General features: G+C 42.3%; 1 protein-coding gene across 10 annotated transcripts in view; it reads right to left on the minus strand.

Annotated features, from left to right (window-relative positions):
- The window catches only part of sgip1a (SH3GL interacting endocytic adaptor 1a), a 74,372-nt gene extending 49,941 nt beyond the window's left edge, over window positions 1-24,431 (minus strand). For 6 of the 10 annotated variants that reach the window (XM_080431851.1, XM_080431850.1, XM_080431848.1 and 3 more), the window contains exons 1-2: window positions 24,341-24,429; window positions 18,234-18,278 (exon numbers count right to left, since the gene is read on the minus strand). In XM_080431851.1, coding sequence (XP_080287977.1) covers window positions 18,234-18,278; window positions 24,341-24,383 — 88 coding nt within the window. In that variant the 5' untranslated portion in view covers window positions 24,384-24,429. Of the gene's footprint in view, window positions 1-18,233; window positions 18,279-24,340 lie in introns of all 10 variants that reach the window. The other 4 variants (XM_080431853.1, XM_080431855.1, XM_080431852.1 and 1 more) reach the window with 2 other exon arrangements.
- Window positions 24,432-25,477: the final 1,046 nt, after the last annotated feature.

Here is a 25,477-nt window from a genome sequence, read left to right on the forward strand (position 1 = left end):
TTATTTTTGTACATAGCTGCGTAGGCAAGAGTCAGGGAATGCCGTTTGAAAATTCACTCACTCAGGAGCAGTAGATCAGAGCTGCATTTATTTACCTATGACAGCAAGTAGCAGTTAGTGCCTATTTGCTACTATTAAATAGAGCGCACAGCATGTGATGTTTTTCTGTCAGTTGTTGTTTATTAGAACACAGTTACTGTAATGCTGCCTAAAACCAGGTCACTAACCAGGAAAGACTGAGCAGCAGAATCTGAAGACTGCAGTGCAGAGAGATCCATAGATACAGAGAGAGAGAGATAGAGGGAGGGAGAGAGGGAGAGAGAGAGAGAGAGAGAAGGATGCTACAAGCTCTTCCACCATTTTTCTCATACAACGTCCTCTCTCTCACGGCAGCCAATCAGATATCTCACAGCAGCCATCTGATTGGCTTAAGAGAGAGCGAGAAGAAGTGAGTGTGCACGTGCGCATGGAAAGCAAGAGATTTGAGACAGATGAAAAGAGAAAGAAAATGGAAGGCACAGGCTGTCTGTAAGATTATTATGTCTACGAAGAATGTGTTTTTCCCGAGTGCACAGCACTAACTGCTTGGTGTTCCCTGTGTGAGTGTGTTTGTGTTGTCCTACTCAGAACCGAGCACGCTCATAGAGAGCTGATAGGTATCTGTGCCTCAAAGACAGCCAGGTCACGTTCTCACTCTCAGCCCCTGGGGAGCACAGGAAATTAGTGTTTGTGAAAAACAATTAAGAAAATGAGGACAGGGGGTGGGCGGGGAGAAGAATGTCATCTGTGCCAAAGCTCGCCAGCCTGAAGAGATGCTAAAACGTGACAGGGTGACGAGTCAGCAAGGAAGGGTTTCTTCTTTACAAACATAATACAACGTCTCTCTTTCTCCCCCCCCCCCCCTAATTTGCTTTCTCATTTGTCCCTTCTCATTTGCTACTAACCACTCTCATCACTGACATTGACTGGATTGTAAAAAGCTGGCCTAAATTCCTGTGGATCTCATCTTCCTCGCTCCCTCCCGTAAATCAACTTTGAGTTCATTCTGGCTCGGGGCAGACCCCCAGCCCGCTCCACCCTGCCCATGCCCCTCCTCCTCCTACTCTCACTCACACCCAGATTATAGGTTTGGTCAGTTTTGGCTGGCAGTGGAATGCACTGGGTGTCCTTGGTCCATTAAGACCAGGACTTTGGCTTATATATTAAAGTCCCCGTTTGGGGCTCCTCCCAGTGTCACATTCTTCAAATAAAAGTACACTGTCCACAGGACCGCAAGTCGGCCTGCTGTTGGGTTCTGGCAGGAAGCGAGTCTCTGGAACCACTTTGAGGAAACACACCATCAGTTCATCACTCTAATGCTTTTTAAAACCCTGTAAATTAAGTAATACCACATGCAGTATACTGTGCGTGTGCGTGTGTGTGCGTGTGGTATACTGTATACCGTATACTGTAATAACTGTATACACACACATATATATATATATATATATATATATATATATATATATATATATATATATATATATATATATATATATACACACACATATATATATATATATACACACACACACTATAAACATAATCACATGCATATACATTTATTCAAATCTATCTAGAGGCTTGAATTTTGTTTGCATATTTCTTACATATTTAAGGTTATAACATTTGAAAGGGTTAAAAAATACACAGAGTGTATTAAAGAACTAAGTTGTGAGGGAAGATAAAGGTGTTCATCACAGGACATTCCTGCACAACAAATAGTGCTACAAAAAGCAGCCCTTAAGCACTAGCACAGACACAAGCCAAGAATCCTATCATTGGACTAGACAGAATAAAAGGCTGAGACAGCCTGAGGCCTTTGTTGGCTAACTTCCACTTTACTCCCTTCTCCCACTCTGGCACACACACACACACACACAATTGGAAACCCATCAAAAATGATGTCTATCACTATGATGTGACTTCTTTTTTTATCAAAAGGTATCATACTGTGGCAAACCAAACCACACGTTTTTTGGTTCCCTAATGGGTATTGCTATTTTCACTGAGAAAGCAATTTCTGTGCAGTGAATTAGAGCTCGAATTCATTATCATAATTATCATACTCTAATGTGGATTCTAGGCAACAAATAAAATAAGTAAAGAACCCCTGTTTCGAACATTAACATTATGTTAATATGAATGCTTAGTGTAATTAAACCAACTCCACTATAAAGCCATGACGGCATTGCACATAAAACCCATTTGCAGAGAGTTGAGTGATGTGCTAGCTCTACATGACTTGCCACAGGGGTTAGAAAAGTAAACGTTCTGTGTTGCTGAGAGAAAAATGGCCAACAGCATGGGTGGAGGAGAAGAACTTGTCAAACATCCTGTATTTGCCATGTACAGTACTTGCCTCCAAGGTAAGTCAACCCTGAACAGCCTGAAAAGCTCAAACATTCTGCTGCCATAAAACTAAAAACTCCGTAAGGAGTTATCTCGTTTGAGAGTGGTTCGGGGGACAATAGCATATCTGCTGATGATACAAACATATTTTTTCCTCATTGCCAACTGTAAATATTATTGCTACACTCAAGTGAAAGTCATGTAGGCATACAGTACATCTTTGTGGCAATTCAGATATACGTATATATACTTTAAAAAAATTATGCCAAACATTATGAAACAAAACAAAAAAAACTGTAGATGAACTTGAAAACAAAATGAATTACTGTACAATTTAGGAAGTTGAGTGGGAGCAGGTGGGACACACTTTAGTGTATATCATGTATTTGCGACACAGTGAGGGTCAAACACAGTTCACGCGCTTCCTTCCCTCCCTGCCTCTCATAGCTCATATCTTCAGCCTTTCTCCACTGTGCAGTAGCAGCAGTATACCATCCAAAGCAGTAGTGTACAAATAATCTTGGCTACTGAATCATCATCTGGATCCAAGCTGCTTCTCCTGCCAGTGCTGCAGAGACTAGCATTCTGATAGAGCTGTCAATCGCTGTCTCTTTCAGTGCCTCACTCTCAACTCTCTCTCTCACTCTCTCTCTGTCTCTCTCTCTCCCACACCGTTTTATATTTCACATGAACACCCTTAGTCGGCCTGAATTTGATGAGACTGTGGTAATATTGGCCAAACATAAGAGTACACTACTGTACTTGCCAGCCTTTGTTAAGGCAGCTACACACTGTACGACTTTTAAAGTCGTCAGGGAGTCATCAGATCGTTATGCACTTCACACCACACTACACAAGTCTCTTTCTGTCATAATATCGTTGTGGTTTTCACACTATACGATTGATCGCAGACAAGGGATTACACCATCTTACCCATCTATATCTTTGTTTGCATTCATATCAAACTGCATTGGCACTGGTCAAAAGGCTTGTGCGATGCAGTATATAAATAAAGGTTTACTCGCGAGGGCAAACAGAACACCCATGAACCATGCATGGCCATCTACAATGTCATTCTTCCCAATGATGTAGCCAACACTCTCCCCTTCAATTTCCCTCTCCAGTGTCATACAGTGGACATTCAGATGACAGGTACGTTTTGTGCTTTCGAGCTTCAGTTTCAGTTTTGCTGACATGCAGAGTCTCAGTCTGTCTCTCTCTCCGTCTCTCTCTCACTCCCTGTCTCTCTCTCTCTTTCTCTCAGTGCTGATATGGTGAAAATCAATGGCTCCTCTATTCTGTGCAAGGTCTGATGTCTGCTAATGAAATCCTATCTGCCATGAGTCATCCATCAGATAGTCTAGCTAGCTGCTAGGACAACGAGAAGCAGAGGACCCTCTCCAGAATCAGGACACTATTACAACTAATACTCCTATTCATTCATACGCACACACAGACACAGCGATACATACAGTATGAAAACATACAATAAAAAAATGCATGCACACAAAGCAGAAACAGATACATCTGTGTCTTTGGATTCACATGCTTAGTCATACAGCGATGTTGTGCATCAAAAATAGCCGAAGTAGAAGCTCACAACGTGCTCACAACGTGTGAGCTTGTAGATCGGCTATTTTAGCGCGTGTATAAATTAACCATTAGTCACACACCCAAATGGAATTGGTGATTCACACCATTGTCAATATTTCACTTTCCAAAACGACAGCAGGAATACACTGGCACTAGTACCCACAATGCCCCTCTCAAACAAACACAAACAAGTGGAATAACCTCACTGCACACAGGTGACTCAGGCAAAGCACAAAATAGAGCTTCTGTATAGTGGCTTGAAGTTTGTCGAGCAAGCTGATGTACTGTACAACCTCTTGTAGCCTGTAAATCTGATATTTTCGAAAAGGTTTGAAACATTTTAGTTTCAGTCCTTTTACTATGGTACTTCAAGTATATTTTGGTGTCAATATTTTAGTAACATTTCGATTGCAGAACTTTTACTTGTAACTACTTTTACTTTTACGTACAAAGTCCAAAATCGGACTACTTCTTCAGCATCTCTACTGTATAGCCCCACTAAAGCAGCAAACTCAGACATTGATAGAGCCAAATAAAATTAATCACAGTTATTCGTCTGAAAGCATAATGAAAAAAACAATAACTATCGATGTGAAAACATAATGAAAAACCAATAAGTCACTCCAAGTCTCCATGCAATTATTCACTCATGTTGGCAACAACACCCTTATGCCACTCCCTTACCGTCACTCACTAATTACTATGAAAGTTATATAAAAGAGGTTGTACACAGAACTATACTACATGCACTTTAATTATTGACACTGTGTTGAAAGACCTTTTCAATAGACAAAGAATACCATCACAAAAGTTATTTAAAGATGATTATTTAAAGATTATTTTTAAGGGTTTGGAGTTTTATTAGGTAGTGTGCAATGGATGGAGAGTAATGGGAATAAAACTGCAGCAACAGTACTGTAGTTTCCACTTCACAGAGCCTAGCCTATTGAATACACTTTGTACCATCTAGTTGGCATTGGCATAGGTGAATTGAGATAATACTGTACATTCACAGGTGCAGGAAGACTAGATGTGTGACCGTGCAACTTTTCTACACTTTATGCGCATCTACACAAAAATACATAACCGATAATAAACTTTATAACACCTGTCATTTCGTGTCTTAAGCTTAGACTTGGAAGGTCCCTGCCTGAAGACTGATCCACTTTCAAGGAGTTGGGTTTCAACAAAAATCTAATTTAACACCCAAATTCTAAAATAAACGCGTATCACAGTTGACAAGAATATTGCTAATGAATCTTTTTCACACAGGGACATTATAACCGTAAGCATACACACTCTGCAGCTTCTACATCAAGAATATGTGTCAAAAGCTAGCCATAGACACTTGAAACCATGCTGTGAGAAATTCCCTTTCTAATCGCCTACCTCATCCCGCAAACCCCTCCCCTTTTTCCTTCCTTTCCTCAATCCATCCATCCATCCATCCATCCACCACTCTCTCCCCAGTCAATCTCTCCTTCCATCATGACATGCGTGGTGAGTATCAATCTAAAAGCTGCTAATCTCCTCCTGTAGCTGTGTCTCTGCGTCACTGCATCATGGGCTGACTGAAATAGACAGCTGTTTATACAGGCCTGGCTCATGGATCCAAGAGTCTGGGCCCCAGACACAGCCACAGATACGAAGAGGAAGACAGAGTCGTATGCAAAGGCCAATGTGATGTTAGCTTCCAACTAGCTTAATTAGAGTTAGGTTATAAGTCCATACTGTACTGTACTGTATGTGTTCATTTAAAGGCATAGTATGTAACATTTCCCTGTGTTTACATAACACCATACATTGTATCCATAATTTCCCTCTATAACAGCAGACATCAGCCACTGGAGTAGTGTGGTGGTGTTTACCTGCAGAAACACATTGACCTCTGGCTGTATTTTGGTGTTTTCACTGTTTGTTTTGGTGGCCCAGTCTCCGTCTACCAAAACAAACAGTGGAAACACCAAAATACAGCTAGAGGCCAGTATGTTTCTGAACGTAACAACACCTCACTACTCCAGTGGCTGATAACTGCTGGTATAGAGCGTGCCAAAAATCCTGAAGGGGGCGTCAACAAGTGTCTTTTGGTAGCAGCGGACATCTTTGAGGGGTATAAACCAGGTTGACTTAACATTGCCCAAAACAAACATGTCTGCGCTACTATGCCGCTACTATACTATTTTCTAACAAACGGACTGGTATGACATGCGAGTGAGATGAGATGCTTTGAGAATGCTCTCAGGAATTAAGAAACTCTTAAGTCCTATTTATAACAATTTAATAAAAATGTGTTTCATGTCCAATAAACATAGAGGAGGCTGACGCCAAGTATTAACAATCAGCCTGGGAGCTGAATACATTACCAAGAGAGGCCATTAATAATATATGACCAAAATAAATCCAACTTCCCTGAGGGTATCCCCACCACCCATCCTTCCATCCCATCGACAGAACAGGAAGAAAGGAAAGGAGCAGAGGAGAGGAAAGAGAAGGACAACATGAAATAAGAGACGCTCAGGGGAGACACACGAGAGAGAGAGAGAGAGAGAGCGAGAGAGCGAGAGAGATTATTCTAGATAAGAGTAAGGAGAGGAGGGTTCTCAGATAAAAAGGGTTCGTGTGAGGTGCTGGCTTGTGGCACAGAACAAAAGGAGCGACACGGGTAGCAGTACTGGCATCACTGGGGATCTAATGGGCTTGGAATGAAAAACCATCATCAGCCATCATTCTGTATGCGAGTGTGTGTGTATGCGAGTGTGTGTGTGTGTGTGTGTGTGTGTGTGTGTGTGTGTGTGTGTGTGTGTGTGTGTGTGTGTGTGTGTGTGTGTGTGTGTGTGTGTGTGTGTGTGTGTGTGTGTGTGTGTGTGTATACTGTGTACTTGCCTGCGTGCCTGTGTGTGTAACTGTGACCATAGGGGTTCCATGTATCAACATGTGGGAGCTATATGATTTCACAAAAGGTATGGTTGAGCAGACACTCAGGCTTTAAAGTATTGCCTCAGTAAATAAACTGGTCTTATTTATCCACATACTGTATAGTTGACAAATCCTGAGTACAAGATCTCCAATAAAAAATACAATACCCAAAGGACATTTAAACAGTAATTGCTGAGGCGGGGTGAGGTGCAATCATTTATTAGGGTATTCAAACTACTGCTTTCAGTCATAAACCCACTTTTATAAAGTAACACCTTCTTGCTTGTTGCATAAATAGGTGCAGTACAGCCAACTACCACCACAGTACATAAGAATGTGTTCTTGGCCAGGTTGCCAAGTTAAATAAGGGTTAAATACAGTAACCCCAAAAAAGCCCGCTTACGAGCCAATAAGATGCCAAATGGCCCAGTGAGGAGGACATGCAAGCATGTGACGCAACAAAAGGCACATGGTGATTACATGGCTGAATCCCATTCAGGCTATTTAATTCCCCTCAGGCCTCGCCCCTCCCATAAAAAAACGGATGTTGATTTTCTCTCGTCAGTATCGGTCCAATCCATAAATTATGCAGGTCAAGTTCACTACAAGTGCACCCTCGGAGTGAGTGATCATCATATCTGTTCAAGCACAGATATCACTCCTAATGCAATGGAATGTTGCCGTTTTGACAGGCAGGAAGTGGTTTGTAAATAATCAAATTCCCAATTTATGCTCTATTGTACCCGGAAATAGCTGATCTACAATCTTACAATACGTTGCATACGCAACACAGTGTGATATTGTAGGTTGGCTATTTTCGGTGTGGCAATCCATCGTATGACAAAGTATAAATCGGGCATACGGCTGCTGTGTCAGTTCAGTTTGTTGTGGCAACCCCTACTCCCTCACACAAAGTAAACCTCTTAATGAAGAAGGTTAAAACGTCATTGAGTGTTCATTTGATCCGAGGGCTGAGTGTTTATATGAAAAGCAAATGGGATGCAGCCACTGTCTACATCCTCTAACAACCCCCCCACCGCCTCACTGTCTCTCTCTCTCTCTGTACACCCCTCTCCCTCTGAGGCATAGACGCTATCATAGTCTGTCCCGACTAGTTCTCATGCTATCTCTGCCAATCCGTCTCCCTAAATTTCCTTCTCTCCCTATCTCTCTACTACAGTATGAATATCAGACACTCCCCGTTGTGATGTGTTTGCTTGTGTTTCCCCCTTTTTCTAGTCAGAGACTCCCGTCAGCTATATTTCTCAGTTTATATCTTTGCTACTCTGTCACCCTCTCTTTCACGTAGCCCAGTCTATTTTATCTTGATTCTGTGTGTGTGAGTGTTTGTGTGTTTGTGTGTTTGTGTGTTTGTGTGTGTTTGTGTGTGTGTGTGTGTGTGTGTCTGGGAGGTCCTTCGATAGAGAAAGACATTTCAGAAAGGATCTAGTGTGTGACCTGAACACAGATACAGACAGAGACAGAAAACAGAAAACATATATTACAACAAACTGTTGACAAACCATGAGAAATCTGAGAAAGCACACACGTGGATTATATCTACTCATTCGACTGCCTCTCATAATATGGTAGAGGTCATTAATAGAAGTCTTTGCGCTGCCTCCTAGCTGATAAATGAGCAAATCTCACTGGCTGTTCAAATGATGCACCAATGACAGGGTCTTCAGTCCCCTATAAAATAAAATGACAGAGGCATAGAGAGAGAGGGAGAGAGAGGTGAAGATACAATGTGCTGTTGTTAATTCAGTGGCACGCGCGTGTGTGTGTCTATGCATCCTTAACCATTGAATAAATCAGAAGATGGAATGCTCTTTTGATCTCCGGGTAGGTTTGTGTTACAGGTCCATACCAATGTCAGTATGTCTGTCATTGTTGACATTGTTTTAGATTTTTACATGTGATTTAATATTCCCCAAAGTCATTAAAACATAACTGAATTCATTGAGTCAATGTTGGCTAAACATTGTTGCACAGTTGATAAGTCATGGACATTGTAACGTCTTTCGTAAATCAATCTGCTGTCTGGGAACCTTTCAACCTTCGGCTAGACTTTTCAAATCAATCCATGCTTTAAAATGCATTGAAAACGATAAGACAACTTTGACAATAACTAACCAACCACAAAGTGACCTTTAGTGTGTTGAGTTACCTATCTCAAGCAAGTTGCACATCTCTGTGAGTTGACTTTGATACCACACTGACATGAACAGAATAAAGTCTCTTCCGCAAAAAATCTAAGAAACGATGCATGCTTTGGAAAGTGGCCGGCAGTAATGTCAAGAATACCGTAAATCGTAGTCAATGGGTTTAACATGCCAGACCACCAGAATGGGGAGCACACAGAAATAACCAGACATAGCCTACAGTTTTTCCTTGCCGTGTCAGGTCTAGTTTGTTTACTGTAGCTGTGTGGACATCGTTGCAATATGCAATGAAATACCCTGACGAAAGTAGACTGTAGTTTCACACAATGCATGTGAACAGAATATTGCCTTATTCCACAAAGACCACACTCAACACGAATAAGGAAGCAGGCCTGATTCTCACATCAGGTTTCTAAAATGAAGAGGAGGTTTCATCACTCCGTAAAGGAACCTCATCTTCTCCCAGCAGCTACCACTGGATTACACAAACATGCCTGTTTATCTCTGTCTGTATCTCAGAGGCGTGCCATTACATAAGCGTGTGTGGCTGCTGCGTGTGTATGTACAATGCGCACACAAAGAACAAATTGGAAATGGAAAGGGCTGTCATGCATGAATGTTAACGTGCCATGTGTACAACCATGTGTGTGTGCTACGCAAGGAAAAGGCTCTGAGAATGATGAACTATCATGAATAGAGGGAACAGAGGTGTGAGACATAGAAGAACTGGACGATTCATTCGCACTGAATTTCCCTCCATGTCGCTGCATGTTTTTGTTGTGGGAAAGTTCATTTGGGTCTCTGTCAAAAAATCGTTGTCAAGTACAGCCACAAAGGACCCATTCTATTCAACTCTGGTTTCTGCAACAATGAGCTCTTCCTATGAGGTCTGACTATTTTCTTCAGAGTATCCCACACACACACAGGTCTGCATTCACAACATGCACATTAACCTTAGTGTTCCTATTCTGTGGGCAAACGTTTGGCCAAGATAGCAGATCTACAAGCTCGCGACACATTGTGTGCTTGTAGAAAGGCTATTTTCGGCAAAGAGATTTGTCGTGGAGGGAAAAAAAATGTGGGCCTAGTCCAAACCCTGTTCCCAGTCTCTCTCTACCGTGTACTATCAATAAAGGCAGAAAAGCCCCAAAAATATCTTTAAAAAAAATGACATGCAATCATGAGGTGTGAGCACGCACACGCTCACACATCCGTGTCTCAGAGATGAGCAGCAGGTGACTCAGACAGGTCACCTTGCCAAAATAACTTCTGATGTCATCAGCAGCTTTGTCTGTGAAACACTCACACTAGATTCATGGGTTATTTTACTTACACAGGTATTACACCGTCACCTATACAAGTTACATTGTTTCTCTAATTTTCCACTTCACCCATTAAAACCGGAAACGCACCTGTAATTTTAGATTTCTTTGGCTATTCAAAATTAGTAGATATACAAGTGCCGTGCTATGAGCTTGTATATCTGCTATTTTTGAAAAATCATGAAAATGTGTGCAAATCTTTGAATATATATATATTTTTAAGCGAACATTTGTAACTCAAATCTTTGCTTCTGGAGGTCCGTGGAACAAAATATCTTTTTATAATTTATTCAAAGATTTGCAAAAATGTTCATGATTTAAAAAAAATAGCAGATCTACAAGCTCATAGCGCGGCACGAGTGCCGCGCTATGAGCTTGTATATCTGCTATTTTTGAATAGCCAAAGTATAAAATAATGGTTATAGCTCAAATCTAAAATGACACAGATGAGTTCCTGGATTGAATGGGTTAAATATAATTTAACAGCTTGAAATTGAATTAAGCAAACAAGCTGCAATAATATTGTGTATACAGTATATGCACATTTCAAAAACTAAAGTAATACATGAGACACATTTTTAAGACCTAACTGGTATGGCCAGTAGTTACTTCAATGTTGAAAAAAGACAGTAAGGCACTGTCACTATAATCTGATTATTCCATTATTATGTGATTCTATAGAGGTGGCTGGGTCGAAGGTCGCCACATGATACGAATGATCGTGTTTTCATGAGAAAAAGAGAGTTTTTCATTTTGGTTTATGGCTGGAGAATAATCTCTGTGCTAAAAGCAGGCAGCTTACGGTAACAATGGTAAAAATACGAATAATTATTATTTACAACAGAGGCTTCTGCTGTAAATAATTATTCGTATTTTTAGTTAGTATTTTTATTCGTAAGCAGGTTTGATGTTTTCATGCATTGATTCCAGTGGCAACATTGAATGTAAGGATGTTCCATCTGTCCAATCCGTCAATCACTTTAGTCCCAAACAACATGCAATAGTCCATATTCACACGGCAGCCATTTTGGAATTTAACATTGCGTTGCTGTGGCAACTGGGGTGGCAACTGGGGTGGCATTTCATTGACTTAATGGCAATATGGCCGCCGTGTGAATATGGTCTATGGAGATGGATTGCCATGGTATTTATTGTGGAGCTGACCTGACCATCGTTTGCTCGCCAGACGACCATCCCTACTACTATGGTGACCCCATTGCCTTTCCTCTAGCACTGGGCCAAAATGTTCATTTGTACATTATCTCAAAAGGTGGACTGCCATGAAACTTGCTGAGTTCATTCTTGATCTCCAGAGGAACAATCCTACTGATTTTGGTGTCCCTGTGCGTTCATCTGCTCCTGAAACAGTACTTGGTTAAAAGCACCAATATTCCCCAATAACATGACACTTTGGTTATACTGTAGTTAAAGGTTTACTTTATTGTCTCCCTCGGAAGAACATTTCACTCATAATACACTCATAACTATTCCTTTGTGTTCCCTCTGCTTCTTGATGACTGAGTGACAACAGCAGCAACAGCTTGGTCAACTCTCCATTCCTCCAGAGCCAAATCCTCCAATCAGTATGGTCTAATGACCTCTGCCCTAAAAGATGGCGAAGAGTAATTTTCTACCTTGCATGCAATTTACAACGCCTTTGTGAGAATCGACCAGCTATAGTCCGCCTGGTTGCCATAGCGTTGCTAAGGCGTGACGTACAATTTTGGACCATAAGGGAGGGGGGGGGGGGCAGGAAGTCAAATTGGCTGCAGGGCAGGCTTTAAGGGCTCCACAGGAAACACATATCATTAAATCACTATTCCAAGCAGCCCTGCTGTCACACAACTCCATAGCATTGCTGTACTTGAACTCAAAAGTTCACATGGCCTTGGATGTGAACCTGGGGCCCACAAAACTCCTTTAACATAAATATAAAAATAAAATAAAAAGTCAAATAGCAGCCGTGTCTGCAGCTCTACAATATTCCTGTTGACTAATCTGCTATTGTTTTAGAATACAAGTACCTTGTGGCGTGCCATTTCTCAACTTGGACTGTACTCTTATTCATTAAGAGGATGTGGGTCGGGCCATGACATATTTGGTGGTGAGGCACATTTTCTGCCAAGAAACAAAGGGTTGAGCAAATCACTGACTGCTTGAAAATGACTTTGTTGTACCTGACATACAAGAAAGTTTTAGTACAATAGCATTGTTGTTGAACACTATAACTTTGTTTGACCATGTTATTTTAGTTTCCTGTCCACTTCCGCTTTCTCAACAGAAGAAACTGAAATGGTGCTCTCAGTTTCGGAGTACAGGAATGTCACTGCCTGTGATGTTATCAGCTGTATTGTATGTAGCAACAGTATGACAACAACCCAACTTGAACCATGCGATTGCACAGGAGCAGTGAAATCCAGTCCACCATAGATGCTTTCTGACCACTGCTCGACATTCCTGTGTCCAGGGTTTATGTAGGGTTGATCCTGACGAGTTTTACAGTAAGTACGTACAGGGCCTCTCTAAAAGTATTCAGCAGGCTGATAGGTACAGTATAGGAATGGGACATTACAACTGAAGCATCAAGCGTGAGTGACTTGTGAATGTTGGATGCAGACAATGCCACTATACCGACCGACTACACTGTTAAATCCAGAGTGTTAATTTAACCCCATAATGGTCCATTTTGACACCATAGGAGATTACTATGTAGGGAGCCCTGTGACGTCAAACTCTCATGGGAACAGACATCCCAGGACCTGTCTGTGTGGTTACCTGGAGGCTAGCTGACTAAAGCTCCAGTGACAGTACAGTAGCTCCACACAAACACAGGGCCCACAGTCACCACAGAAAGGCACAGGGAGAAACTGCTACTAAAAAAAACACTTTAAGAAAAGATACAATGGCTCCAACCAAGGGACATACGGTACAGTTATTGTATCTCGATAGACAGCGGTTGATTTTTAAAATGGGAGCAAAGGGAGCTGGCACAAACACTCACATGTTAATGCACTTGCTCATTCAATTGTTAAATAGCAATGAATTACTCAATGGACAGATCAGTTGTCTTCCATCTTTCATAGCTCTGTCACCCAGAAGCAGCCACGCTGGACATGGGACGGGGCTATAAAAAGCAGCGCTCACCAGGATTAGGGTCCAATTTTAACACCTGACAGTAATCCAGTACTCACACAGTCCACGCTAAGCCTATGCTAGTCATTCTAGTGGAAGAGAGGCTATTTACAGATCGTCGTGTTTCCCCGTAACTGTTACCTAACACCTGGCCTGTGACACATGCAGCCCATGCAGGACAGCACACAGGAGAGGAGAGGAGTCAATACATTTCAGAGGGATCAACAACAAAAACTGGTTAGGACAGTGAGTTCCCGGGTTAAATTACCATCCAGCCGGACCATTTCCTTCATGTCACTCCCCTGCCACCCCCCCTAAAAAGCCATAACAAAAACAAACAGACTGGGCAATATATCAATATTATCGACATTGTGATATGAGACTAGACATTGTCTGATATTTTGGACTGTAATCGCGACATCGCAAAACATTCAAAAACATGTTCAAAAACATGTTCAAAAACATTTTTGAACATTTTGGGTAACAGAAAGAAAGTAAATAGAATATTATTGTCACAATGCGATATTATCGTTACAATATCGATATTGAGGCTTTTTAGTCAAAAACATTATGATATTTGATTTTGTCTATATGGCCCAACCCTAGTTGATAGTGAAGAGCTGGGGTGTCTATCTGCTCATTCATAATCATATCAGCAGCTCACCATCATTCAGAATCTATCATGGACTCATCATTCCTGAATGGTCCTCTGAAGTGCTGGGTGAGTCTGTGGTATCAGTCTGTACCGTGCTCCTGACTGTCAAAGCCATGGAACAATCTCACATGCACGGACCACCCATGTTCTCTCCCTTGTGATCAGACCTGTGTCACCAACAGGTTATTCTATGGTATCTTAACCGGCACATAACCCATTAAAACTGGGAAAGCATCAGTGTCATTTTCAATTTTAGCGTTGGCTATTCAAAAATAGCAGATATACAAGCTCAAAGCACGTCACTTAATGCCGCAAGCTGGAACATCTGCTATTTTAGAAAAATCTTGAAAGTGTTTAAATTTGTTTTACTTAAGTTACAACTGTACACAGTACAATCCTGAGTGTTAATTTAACTGAGTGTAGATTCACATTCTCAAGAGTTAAATAAACACATTTTCAAGAGTCAAGATACAACAAGAGGGTTAGGGTTTATTTGTCATTTTGACAAGTACAAGCAGCGAAATGTTGGTGTGGCATGCGCCACAGACTGTGCTAACAATAACTATATATAACAATAACAGCAGTTTAAGCAATACAGCAACATGGATTTTGTAATTTATTTGAATTAAAATGTTTTTTTGATTTAAAAGGCGTTTTTAAAATCGGCCTCAGGTCTGAATGGGTTAAACACTTACGTTGACTGGGGTCCCCCAGGGGTCTATACTTGGTCCCCTCCTTTTTTCCCCTCTACACCAAATCTCTTAGCAGGGAATAGCTGATCTACAACCTTGCGTTGCAGGGCATTGTGTGCTTGTAGATCTATTATTTTTGTCAAACGTTCCATATTATGACATGCCCACAATAGGGGCGTTCGGGTTCATGTGGTTATGGAATAAATGTAAAAGTATGCAGTGTGACCTTTATCACATCACAAAACATTTGCTAGACGTTAACCTCAAAAAACATAAGTAGATCAAACCAATACATCAACAAACTAATCAGTCATTACTGTGACAACAGACATTGTATGAGCGAGGAGGCCAGACGTAAACTGGCACAGATTGTGTTATCAGTGTCGTAGCTGTGACTCTATCACAGCCCATATACAATATTTACCTAACAGCATTGTCTTGACTTGCATGTACTCTGTACCTGCTCAGTCAGCATGTCAATATTCAAACTCTGAAGCCTGTGTGACTGTGTTCTGTAACAATGGAGGAGACACAAAGGGCACTTGACAGTTCATCAAGTCATCTCTGGTATGACAAACCTAAATGGCATTTTTGTCATGTTGACAGAAATGAGGGATCACCACTACGACCTATGATTCTCAACCGTTTTGATTTCAAGGACCCCCAGTTTGATATGCAAAAAAGAACTAAGTGGGGGCCAGCAACTCACTTTTGAATGCTCCAAGTTTTGTATTTGCGACAAACAGCAGATACGACGTTTCGACCCTTTCTGTCTTTTTCAAGTATAAACAAGAAAACAGGAAATGACATATTTTAATAAAAAGAAAATGATATGCACGAACCCCCATTTGCTAAGATTTTATCCCTGGGGCCACAAATCTACACTGTACAATCTTCAGTGTGTTCAGTGTACAAAATGGTTGTACAATTTGTACATTCTCTGGGTTGCAGACCCATAAGCGTCGATTTGGTTCCTAATTATCAGTCATTTAGCTGGGGATCCCCCTGTAACCCCCTCAACGACCCCTGGGGGTCCCCCGGAACCCTGTTGAGAACCTGTGCACGACACTATTGTTGTCCACAGATGCCATTGCAGTTTATCAGTTCACATTTTCATGCCATTGTCATCAAACATGCTGTTAATCTAGTATAAGTACAGTATGTCAGCTGTTTAGATACTACATTCCATTTATTCCAATCCTGTGCTCTGGTGTGTTTGTGTGAGATCCAGCATGGGGCATTAAACATGATGCGACGGATAAAAAGGGGCCTGGTGCTTCCTGACATAAATAATGAATGAGCCTATGTTTACAATAGATCTTTATGGTAACAACACGGTCTATCCAGACAATAAGACTTAAAGGAGTAGTTCACCCCAAAAATGACTTATTTTCTATCAATTACACAACCCATGAAGCCTTGAATTCAGGGAGATTTTGTAATTTTTGTCGCATTCCTAAGCCAATATATTTTTGCCAATAATTTGATGACCGGCGAGTGTCCTACTGACACATGACCCGGTCATGGCTTAGGAATGCGACAAAAACAAATGAAGCCATGAATTCAAGGCTTCATGGGGTAGTGATGTAATCGATAAAAATAAGTCATTTTTTGGGTGAACTACTCCTTTTAAGTCATTGATGACACTCGTTCAGTCTGGTTTCACCATAGACACCGTAATGCACGGAATGTATGTCCGATGAAGCAAAACGACAAGTCTTCCTCAAAAACCTACCGTTAATAATTCCATAGAGAGAATAATTCCATAGAGAGATCACACTGTCTGTCTAAACTATTGGACAATGCAAATTATTCTAAAATGACCACTCTGGCTATAGATACCAGCCCACCACTAAACGTCTGGCTAGATTTAACGTAAGGAGATACCAGGAGACAATTTTTCCCAAGATTTGTATTCAGTGTAAAGTGGGTTAAGAGCCAAAGGGAATGAGCTGCTAGAAGGACCATTCCTGTCTAGAAACAGACAGAAAAGGACACACACACACACACACACACACACACACACACACACACACACACACACACACACACACACACACACACACACACACACACACACACACACACACACACACACACACACACACACACACACACACACACACACACACACACACACACACACACACACACACACACACACACACGTGGAGTTCATTTACCAAACACAGTGGGATAAATAGGCCTGAATGATAACATTACTCATGCAACAGCAACTCATTATACTTTCACAGCCTAGATCATCTAGCTCACAGCGAACACCCACATGAAATAAACATGAACGCTATGACATACTATCATTCTATGTAATGTGCTGTACAGGTTAGTCTGAGGGAGGAACACAATTTTCCATAAAATATGTCCTTTATGTTACGCTTCCCAAACATGGATTTGTCACACTGGGTCAAATTCTAACAGAAAGCAACACAGCCCATTGTTATTTGGCAGTGTCTACTTAAACAATGCCTGATTAACACAGTGGCAGACCCAAAGCAATAAGGCTCTTAGGGTCAAACACACGGCAACTGTTTAAAGTAACATTATGAAACGATGGAGAGGACAAGATGGCAGATTACACAGATACACGGGTGAATGGAGGGAGTCTTTCATTTGCCAGCTGCAGAGATATGGAGTCATCCCTCCAAGATCTGGCCTGCCGTCATGATGTCATCAATTAAAGGGACATCAAGCATCCATAAATTCCTTTTTTGTGCTTGTTCTCAACCCAGCAGTGGCAAGTCACTCATAGATCGATATACACACGTCACAAACATGAACGTTATTGCTGGCGAAAACGGCCTTGTAGCGCAAACAGATATAATGCAGTGCGCGCGTGTGTGTGTGTGTGTGTGTGTGTGTGTGTGTATCCACGAACACCACACAAAGACAATTTATACAAGCGAGCCAGCTGGGCACATAAGCCGTTCTGCACAATAAATCCAAATAATCCTTTACGACGGGAAGAGGGCAGAGGGGCGGGGAGAGGGGAAAAAAAACACCACAACACAGACACATAGGGCACACACACACACGCACACACACGGTTCGGCACACACACGGTTCGATTAGCTTGGCCATTGTGCTTCAATGCTACAGACACTCTGCCCGTGCCCTTCCCTCAGAATGACATGCAAGTCACCGGAATGTGTGCACTCAAAATAGCAGGGCAGCTTATGACATTTGAAGCTGGCAGACACACGCACGCGCGCGCACACACACACACACACTCACAGATACACTTGCCAGGACACGAGACACCATAGATGGAGAACAGTGTAAAGGAGGATTACCTTGAATTAAAGAAACAAACAAAGGAGAATGATAATAAATTAAAATGCTGTCTTACCTTCCATCATGGTTGCAGATTTGCATTCCTCTATCTCCACGGAGCCTGGGAGGAAAGTAGGTGGTGGGGTGGGAGGAGGTGGGGGTAGAGAGAACAGAAGCCCCCGTTTACCACACAGATACCTCTCAGATACAGTGGAATAGATCACAGCAGAGCAGCCATGTGTGTGTGTGTGTGTGTGTGTGTGTGTGTGTGTGTGCGTGCGTGCGTGCGTGCGTGTGTGTGTGTGTGCGTGTGTGTGCGTGTGTGTGTGTGTATGTGCGTGTGTGTGGCTAACGCCCCGGCTAACAGCGAGCCTTCGACACCCTTAGACGTCGCCTGTCAACTAGCCCAGAGAGAGAGAGAGAGAGAGAGAGAGGGAGAGAGAGAGAGGAGGAGGAGGAGGGGGCCTGGCCGAGCTGGCTGCCGATCAGAGCTGTGGCTTAAGCCATGGATGATGCTGCTACTGCTGCAGCTCTACCCTACACTATCAGCCGAGGATGCTGAGAGGAGGGGAAAAAGGCTATTTGGAGAGAGAAAAAAATAGATGGGGGGGGTGGTAGAGAGGGTGGGAGGCGGGGAGACAGAGAGAGAGAGAGAGAGATAGAGAGACAGAGAGAGGGAGGAGGGGGGCAAAGAGGGAGGGACCAGCTTGCTGAGGTCACAGCTGGGCTTAGCCAATCCCTGAGGCTCTGTGTTGAGTCACATGGCTTATAGCCTGCATCTCCTGACACTACAGCCCGAGAGAGAGAGAGAGCTAGATTAGTAGCCTCTCTCTCTCTCTCTACACATTACAATCGTGCACCTACAGTACTGTATGGTATGCACACAATATTACCACTCAAAAAAGCATACAGGCATGTTCACATAACTTAACAGAGGTACACTTTAACTCACAGTATGCTTGCAGAGAACATAATGCAGATAATATAGCAAAAACATAGAAACACACACACACACACACATGCAACCAACCCCCTTCTACCCTACCTTCTGTCAAAGCAGCGTGCCAACCATGTCAAGCAATGGATGACGTTAATGGTTTGCCCATAGACAGAACACTGAGCAGGTGTGAATGATGGCACGACCCATGTTGTGTGAAGAAACACACCAACATTATACACACAAACAGTACAAAAATATTCTGTACACAGTAACACACAGCCCTGCACAAAACTATTCCTTATTTTGCGTAGAATGAATATTTCCTTACAGGCAGTGGTGGACATGCAGTAACTAAGTACATTTCCTTGATTACTCTACTCAAGTACAATCTAGCAGTATACTATAGTAGCTTGTTTCACTGGCTGCTTCCCGCCATCACTGTATATCAGGCTTCTCTCTCTCTCTCTCTCTCTTCACAGGGATAACGATTGATCAGCGTGACGTCATGGCAACGCAGACCACAGCTGCAGCCAACGAGCAGGAGGGGCAAATAACAGCCTGCCTCCAGAGATGGGAAGTAGGTGTACGTGTGTGTGTGTGTGTGTGTGTGTGTGTGTGTGTGTGTGTGTGTGTGTGTGTGTGTGTGTGTGTGTGTGTGTGTGTGTGTGTGTGTGTGTGTGTGTGTGTGTGTGTGTGTGACTGCATGTGTGTGACTGCGTGTGTGTGGGTGCGTGCGTGCGTGCGTGCGTGCGTGCGTGCGTGCGTACTTCTTACGCATGGACTGGAGCTAGAGGCCCAGGAATGACCACTAATGGAGCTAAAACAAAGGGCATGAGAAACAAAGAGAGAGACAGACAGACAGACAGACAGACAGACAGACAGACAGACAGACAGAGCTCTAAAAGGCTGACTAAAGGAGACTGACAATTAGTTCACACAAGATCTACCTAACTAAATAAACAAACTGATACATTCATGAACAATAACAATTTAGGAATCAACCAATAACGAATGATGCAATATTAAACTGTATATAGCAACCATACACAATGACATCATCAGAAATGATTTATTCTGAAATCTGAAATATTTGTTCTTAATCATGGACATTTTAACCAAAATTAGAAAGATTATAATGCTGTATGTTGTTGAAAGTTGTCTGTTTTTTGTGTGTTATTTCAAATCAAAATTATATCTTTCCATAATAGTTGACACTAGGTGTGTTCAGATGGTGAACATTTCATTTGGGATCAATTCCCTTCAATAACTGACATTAATGTTCAGACACAAAAGCTCCATATAAGTTTTTATCGATGAAAACACATAATTGATAATCATATTAATAGAAATAGTCAATTGGGGGGGGGGGGGTGAAATGTTTCTTTAAAAATTAAAAGAAAAAAGCAGATCTACAAGCTCACGAGTCATAGTTGCTATTTTTGCCGTTTTTGTCCAACACTGATGTACAATGAAGTATAAAATAGGGCTTAAGTGGTTAATCATACAAATCGATTTTGAAATGTTTAAGATATCAATTTATTTAAACATAAAGAATTGAACAAATTATTATAAAACATCTTTCTCGACTAATCAATGAAACAAAAAAGTAATCGAATTATAAATAATAATTACACTAAAATAATGGAATTATCGCTCAGAAAATCGATAGTGTGTGTGTCAGTCCTGCTTCAAACAGAGTCAGTCATGTGCCTCCGTGTACCCATAGTGCATTCTACCAAGTCATGCTGGGAGTCCATGTGAGACCGTCTCCCTCAATGACTCCCTTCCTCGCTCTCATGTCTCATGGATCCTCAATTCCTCTTTTTTCCCTATCATCGTGGCCACACTCACACTGTGTGTCTCATTCTGTCACAGCCTTGCTCCCTGCTTCCACCCCCCTCCTTCTGTCTTTAGACACCCAACATATGCTCCCTGTGAGGATCCCCCGTCCCGCCTACTCACAGCTTTATCCCCCATCGCCTACCCACAGCCTTATCCCCCATCGCCTCTCCCTCCTCCCGTCTCGCTCTCCTCTCATCCCCTTTTGCCTCTGGTCTCCAACTGCCCCTTACTTGACCTTGACCCTCCTCTCTTCTCTCTCCTCCTGCTCATTCCCTTCTCATCCTCCCCAACTCCCAGTTTCTTTACTCTTTTTGGTCCCAGATCATCCATCCTTCCTTCCTTACTGCCTCCTAGTCACTGCTCCTCATCATCGGTGTTCCCTCCTGCCCACCCCCCCCAACATCTTCCTCTAACTCCCTCCCTCCTTCTCATCTCTCTTGTCTTCCATCACCTGGGAAAGCTTAGTTTTTTCCTGTACTGCCCTCCGGTGGTCATGTGGTGTCAGGAATACATTTGCCAAACCTAACCACCCGAGGGGCAAGAAGGCAGGTGTACTCTGATCAACAAGCTAGACCAGTGGTTCTCAAACTTTTTAATTTCATGGACCCCCATAACTCTGAGAGGGTACAAATGGTCCATTTGCACTCTCTCAGATTTACAGACCTGTAAGGTTCCTTTTAGAACCCCCTCAAGGAACCGTGAGGGTCCCTGGACCCCACTTTGAGAACCACTGAGCTAGAAAATCCTGAAGAGTAGCCACAAATTTCCTAGGGAGCTTAATGGGGAACGGACTCTTTTTCCGGTGTTTCACCCAAGTGGGAGTGGTTTTGAGGTTAGGTTTATGCATAGTTTCTGTGAGGTTAAGGTTAGGGTTAAGGTTAGGTTCAGGTATAGTTTCTGTGAGGTTAAGGTTAGGGTTAAGGTTAGGTTCAGGCATAGTTTCTGTGAGGTGAAGGTTAGGGTTAAGGTTAGGTTCAGGCACTGCCTCCCCCATGACAGTCGGGGCGCCTGATGGAGGGGAAAGGAACTGGTTGGAATAACGTGTTCCTTCCACGCACTACGTCCAACCAGGGAAACTCCCCCCTGTCAGGTGACAAGAAGGTCAGTTGGCTCTCATGCATTGAAGGAGGCATGAGCTCGGCCCTGGCCTCCCTAGGCTGGTGAGGGGAGTGTAGCGCCCAGGATCACTTAGAAAATTGGCACCGGGTGAAAAATAAGGGTTACAAAATCGTGGGATAAAAATTATAAGAAAAATAAATAAATAAAAGTTAGGTTCAGGCATAATTTCTGTGAGGTTAAGGTTAGGGTTAAGCTTAGGTTCAGGCATAGTTTCTGTGAGGTTAAGGTTGGGGTTAAGGTTAGGTTTAGGCATAGTTTCTGTGAGGTTAAGTTATATAACCACACCCACTTAAAAGAGGGAGTCCGTACTGGGGAAAAGGGGGTGTGTGATTTAATTTGAATAAGCTGTGTGGAGAGATATCTTGTAGGGTAAATAAATAGGCAGACTAATATGACCCTTTCTGATTTCTGTCAGGTTGTGTTCCCACATTATTATTGACTGACACGGAGCACTCAAATGAATTGAATGACTGTCAACAGGAAGAGATGCACATAATTCACGCAAGGCCTCATGGGACACTGGAAGTATACAGCAACCTTCCTGCATTCGACTATGAGCGAGGAGCGTCTGTCACAGCTTGCTGTCCTTTTCGGAGATGTGACCTATATTAATACATGCGTCCAGAAAGAGTATTTTTTTTACGTTCACGTTGTATTTCGTGTCGTCTCTGTAGTTGACATGACTACATCACTGTGGTGTCCACATGAAAAATAAAGTATACAAAATAAAAAACTAAATGTATTTATGGGCTTGGTACAGTATGGATTAGTAAAAGATCTGCCGATTTGATTTAGCCGTAAGAATTATGCCAAATGTTGCTGTTTGTAATGTATCAGTCATATCTCTCCATGAGGGAGTCAGGCGTCTTTGAGATTGACAGCTGTCACAGGTCAAGGTCAAAGCCGCACCCTTGCCCTGTTCAAAACCCCCCTCAAACCCCACCTCTTCAGACTCGCATTCCCCACCTAATTCCAATCACCCCTTTTGCCTTTTAATTTGATGTTTTTGTCTGTTTGGTTTTAGCCTTTCAACTAGTTCTCTTAATAAAGTTGTTTTTATTTGTTGTTTTGTAAAGCGACTTACCCAGAAAAGCACTATATAAATTGGATGTATTATTATTATTATTATTATTATTAAGATGGATGTTTCCTTGCTAATTCCTATCAAATGATTGCATTTGCTGTAACTTTAAGCTCAATTCATACCAACAGACCAACATACCTGCAAGTTATCATCGTGCCGTATTGTGATTCGCGACGCTGTGATCTTTACCTCATTGAGAAATTATATTCTGAATCCGCGATCAGTGTTGCCTGCTTCATTGTTGTACCCAATGCTTGATGTTATATAATGGGCTGAAAACATGATCTGGTAAATGCAATATTTCTCATTTTTATGTTTTACCCACAGTGTGTGTTTGTGTGAGAGCTGACCTAGATACGAAGCTGGATATGGACCTAGATACGCAAGCGTGAGAATTTAATATGAAACCTCCGTAATGCAAAATAATATAACGTTAGCTTAAAGACATAAGACGGTGCCCTCTCCATTTGCTTTAAAAATAAAGTACAAATAATATTACATAAAAAGTCTACAGAGGAGGTCATATTTCGCCACTGCTGGACACTGGAGAGGCAGATAATGTATGGACAGAAGAACTGAGGAAGGGTAGGGACTGGGAGTGACAGATAGAGATAGAGAGACGGAACAGACGCTTGGGGAAATTAAACATACAGCATTTTTTGACATATAGCATTTGACTGCGTTACAGGAGTTCATGGTTTCTTTTTTTATTCCCTTCTCTGTCCGTTTCTCACTCTCTTCCTTTCTCGTTTGCTAACTCTGTCTCTGTCATTCTCTTACTTTTTCTTCTCTCCATTTCAGTACATCCTCCTTTGAGGAAAGGATATACTGTACCCCACTGCACAGCTGCACACACACACACACACACACACACACACACACACACACACGGGTCTATGCAAAACAAAACAAACAAACTTGAAGCTGATGAATTATGAACAGACACATGGATACATGGAATAGCAACATACACAACTACTGTATGCAACCAGCCCATGGAGTCACACCTGCAAACACTATTGGCCCTTAATAGAGGTCCTGCAGAGCTAGCAGAATCCTAGCTATAGAGCTCCACTAATATAACCTCAATGAGATACTGAAGGACACACAGCCAAATCCAATCACACAAAACTCAGGATAGGCACAGACATCCATACACCCACATGACACACAAGTAGACAAAAGCTGTTGCTCCTACCTGCAACAATACGAAACCAGCCGGTACACAGCTCCTCAGCCATTTACAGCTGTCTCCATGGACCCCCCCCCCCCAACCCCCAGCCTGACGGAGGGATGAACAGAGAGAGGGATGGCTGGATGGATGGATGGATGGATGGATGGAAGTGACAGGCAGAGTCTGTTGGGCGAGAAGAGAGGCCTGGATCAGTAGGAGTAACACCGCGCTGTGCCTGATGCTAAGGGGACAGACCCTTTTTGCATGTACCCAATGCACAGACAGACACACCCAGGCAGAGGCACATGATGTGACGGTGCAGAATAGTAATGTGGCACAGTAGTACAGGTGGAGTCTATGGTGAGAGAGTGAAGGTGACCGGGCTTACGTTCACTTCACTGCAGTACAACACACAAGTCACACACAACTGAAAATGGAAGAATCGAAGATCAGAGCATTTACATTTTTCTATTCAGAAACATTGGATAAAGACAGAGAGCGAAACAGTAAATGATATCACAGAACTCAAAGTTAACCTAGATAAAATTGTATGAAGAATCATGTCCCTGTGAAAGGAGAACAAGACAATGGCATGTGCTGTTGGCACCATCTGCTGTCTAATTTAATGCAGTGTTCTCTCTGGGCACATGATGACCCATCCTTTTTTTTTGCTACTCTTCCTCTCACTCCCCCCACCTACCCTTTTACCCCTACTTCTTTCTACTCTGTGACAGAATCATGTATAGCGATGATCAAGAATTATGAACTGTTTTGAAGGCTACTGTTAAGGCCTACAATGTATTGTGCATAAAACAATCCCACAGCAAAGTAATAACTGGAAAATAGGACAAGAACAAGCTATTTAAATACTGTACATTTACTCTCATTTTCAAAAGGGAAGATCCATTTATCTGCTTCACTGCCCAAAATATATATACATTTATTTATTTTATTTAAGCTAAACTCACTTATGCTTACTGCATTATTTAGTTAAGTGCGAGACAAATCCAACTGTCAGCTACACAGACTTAAGAGAGGACTGGCAGGTACAAATGCATTATTCCATTTACCACGAGAGCAGTGAGGCCCTTAACCACTTAAACCCTATATATATAATTACATAGTTGACTGGAGTCCCCAGGGCTCTATACTAGGTGCGCT

This window comes from Gymnoscopelus braueri (assembly GCF_963280865.1).
Source record: "Gymnoscopelus braueri genome assembly, chromosome: 6".
Lineage (NCBI taxonomy): Eukaryota > Metazoa > Chordata > Actinopteri > Myctophiformes > Myctophidae > Gymnoscopelus > Gymnoscopelus braueri.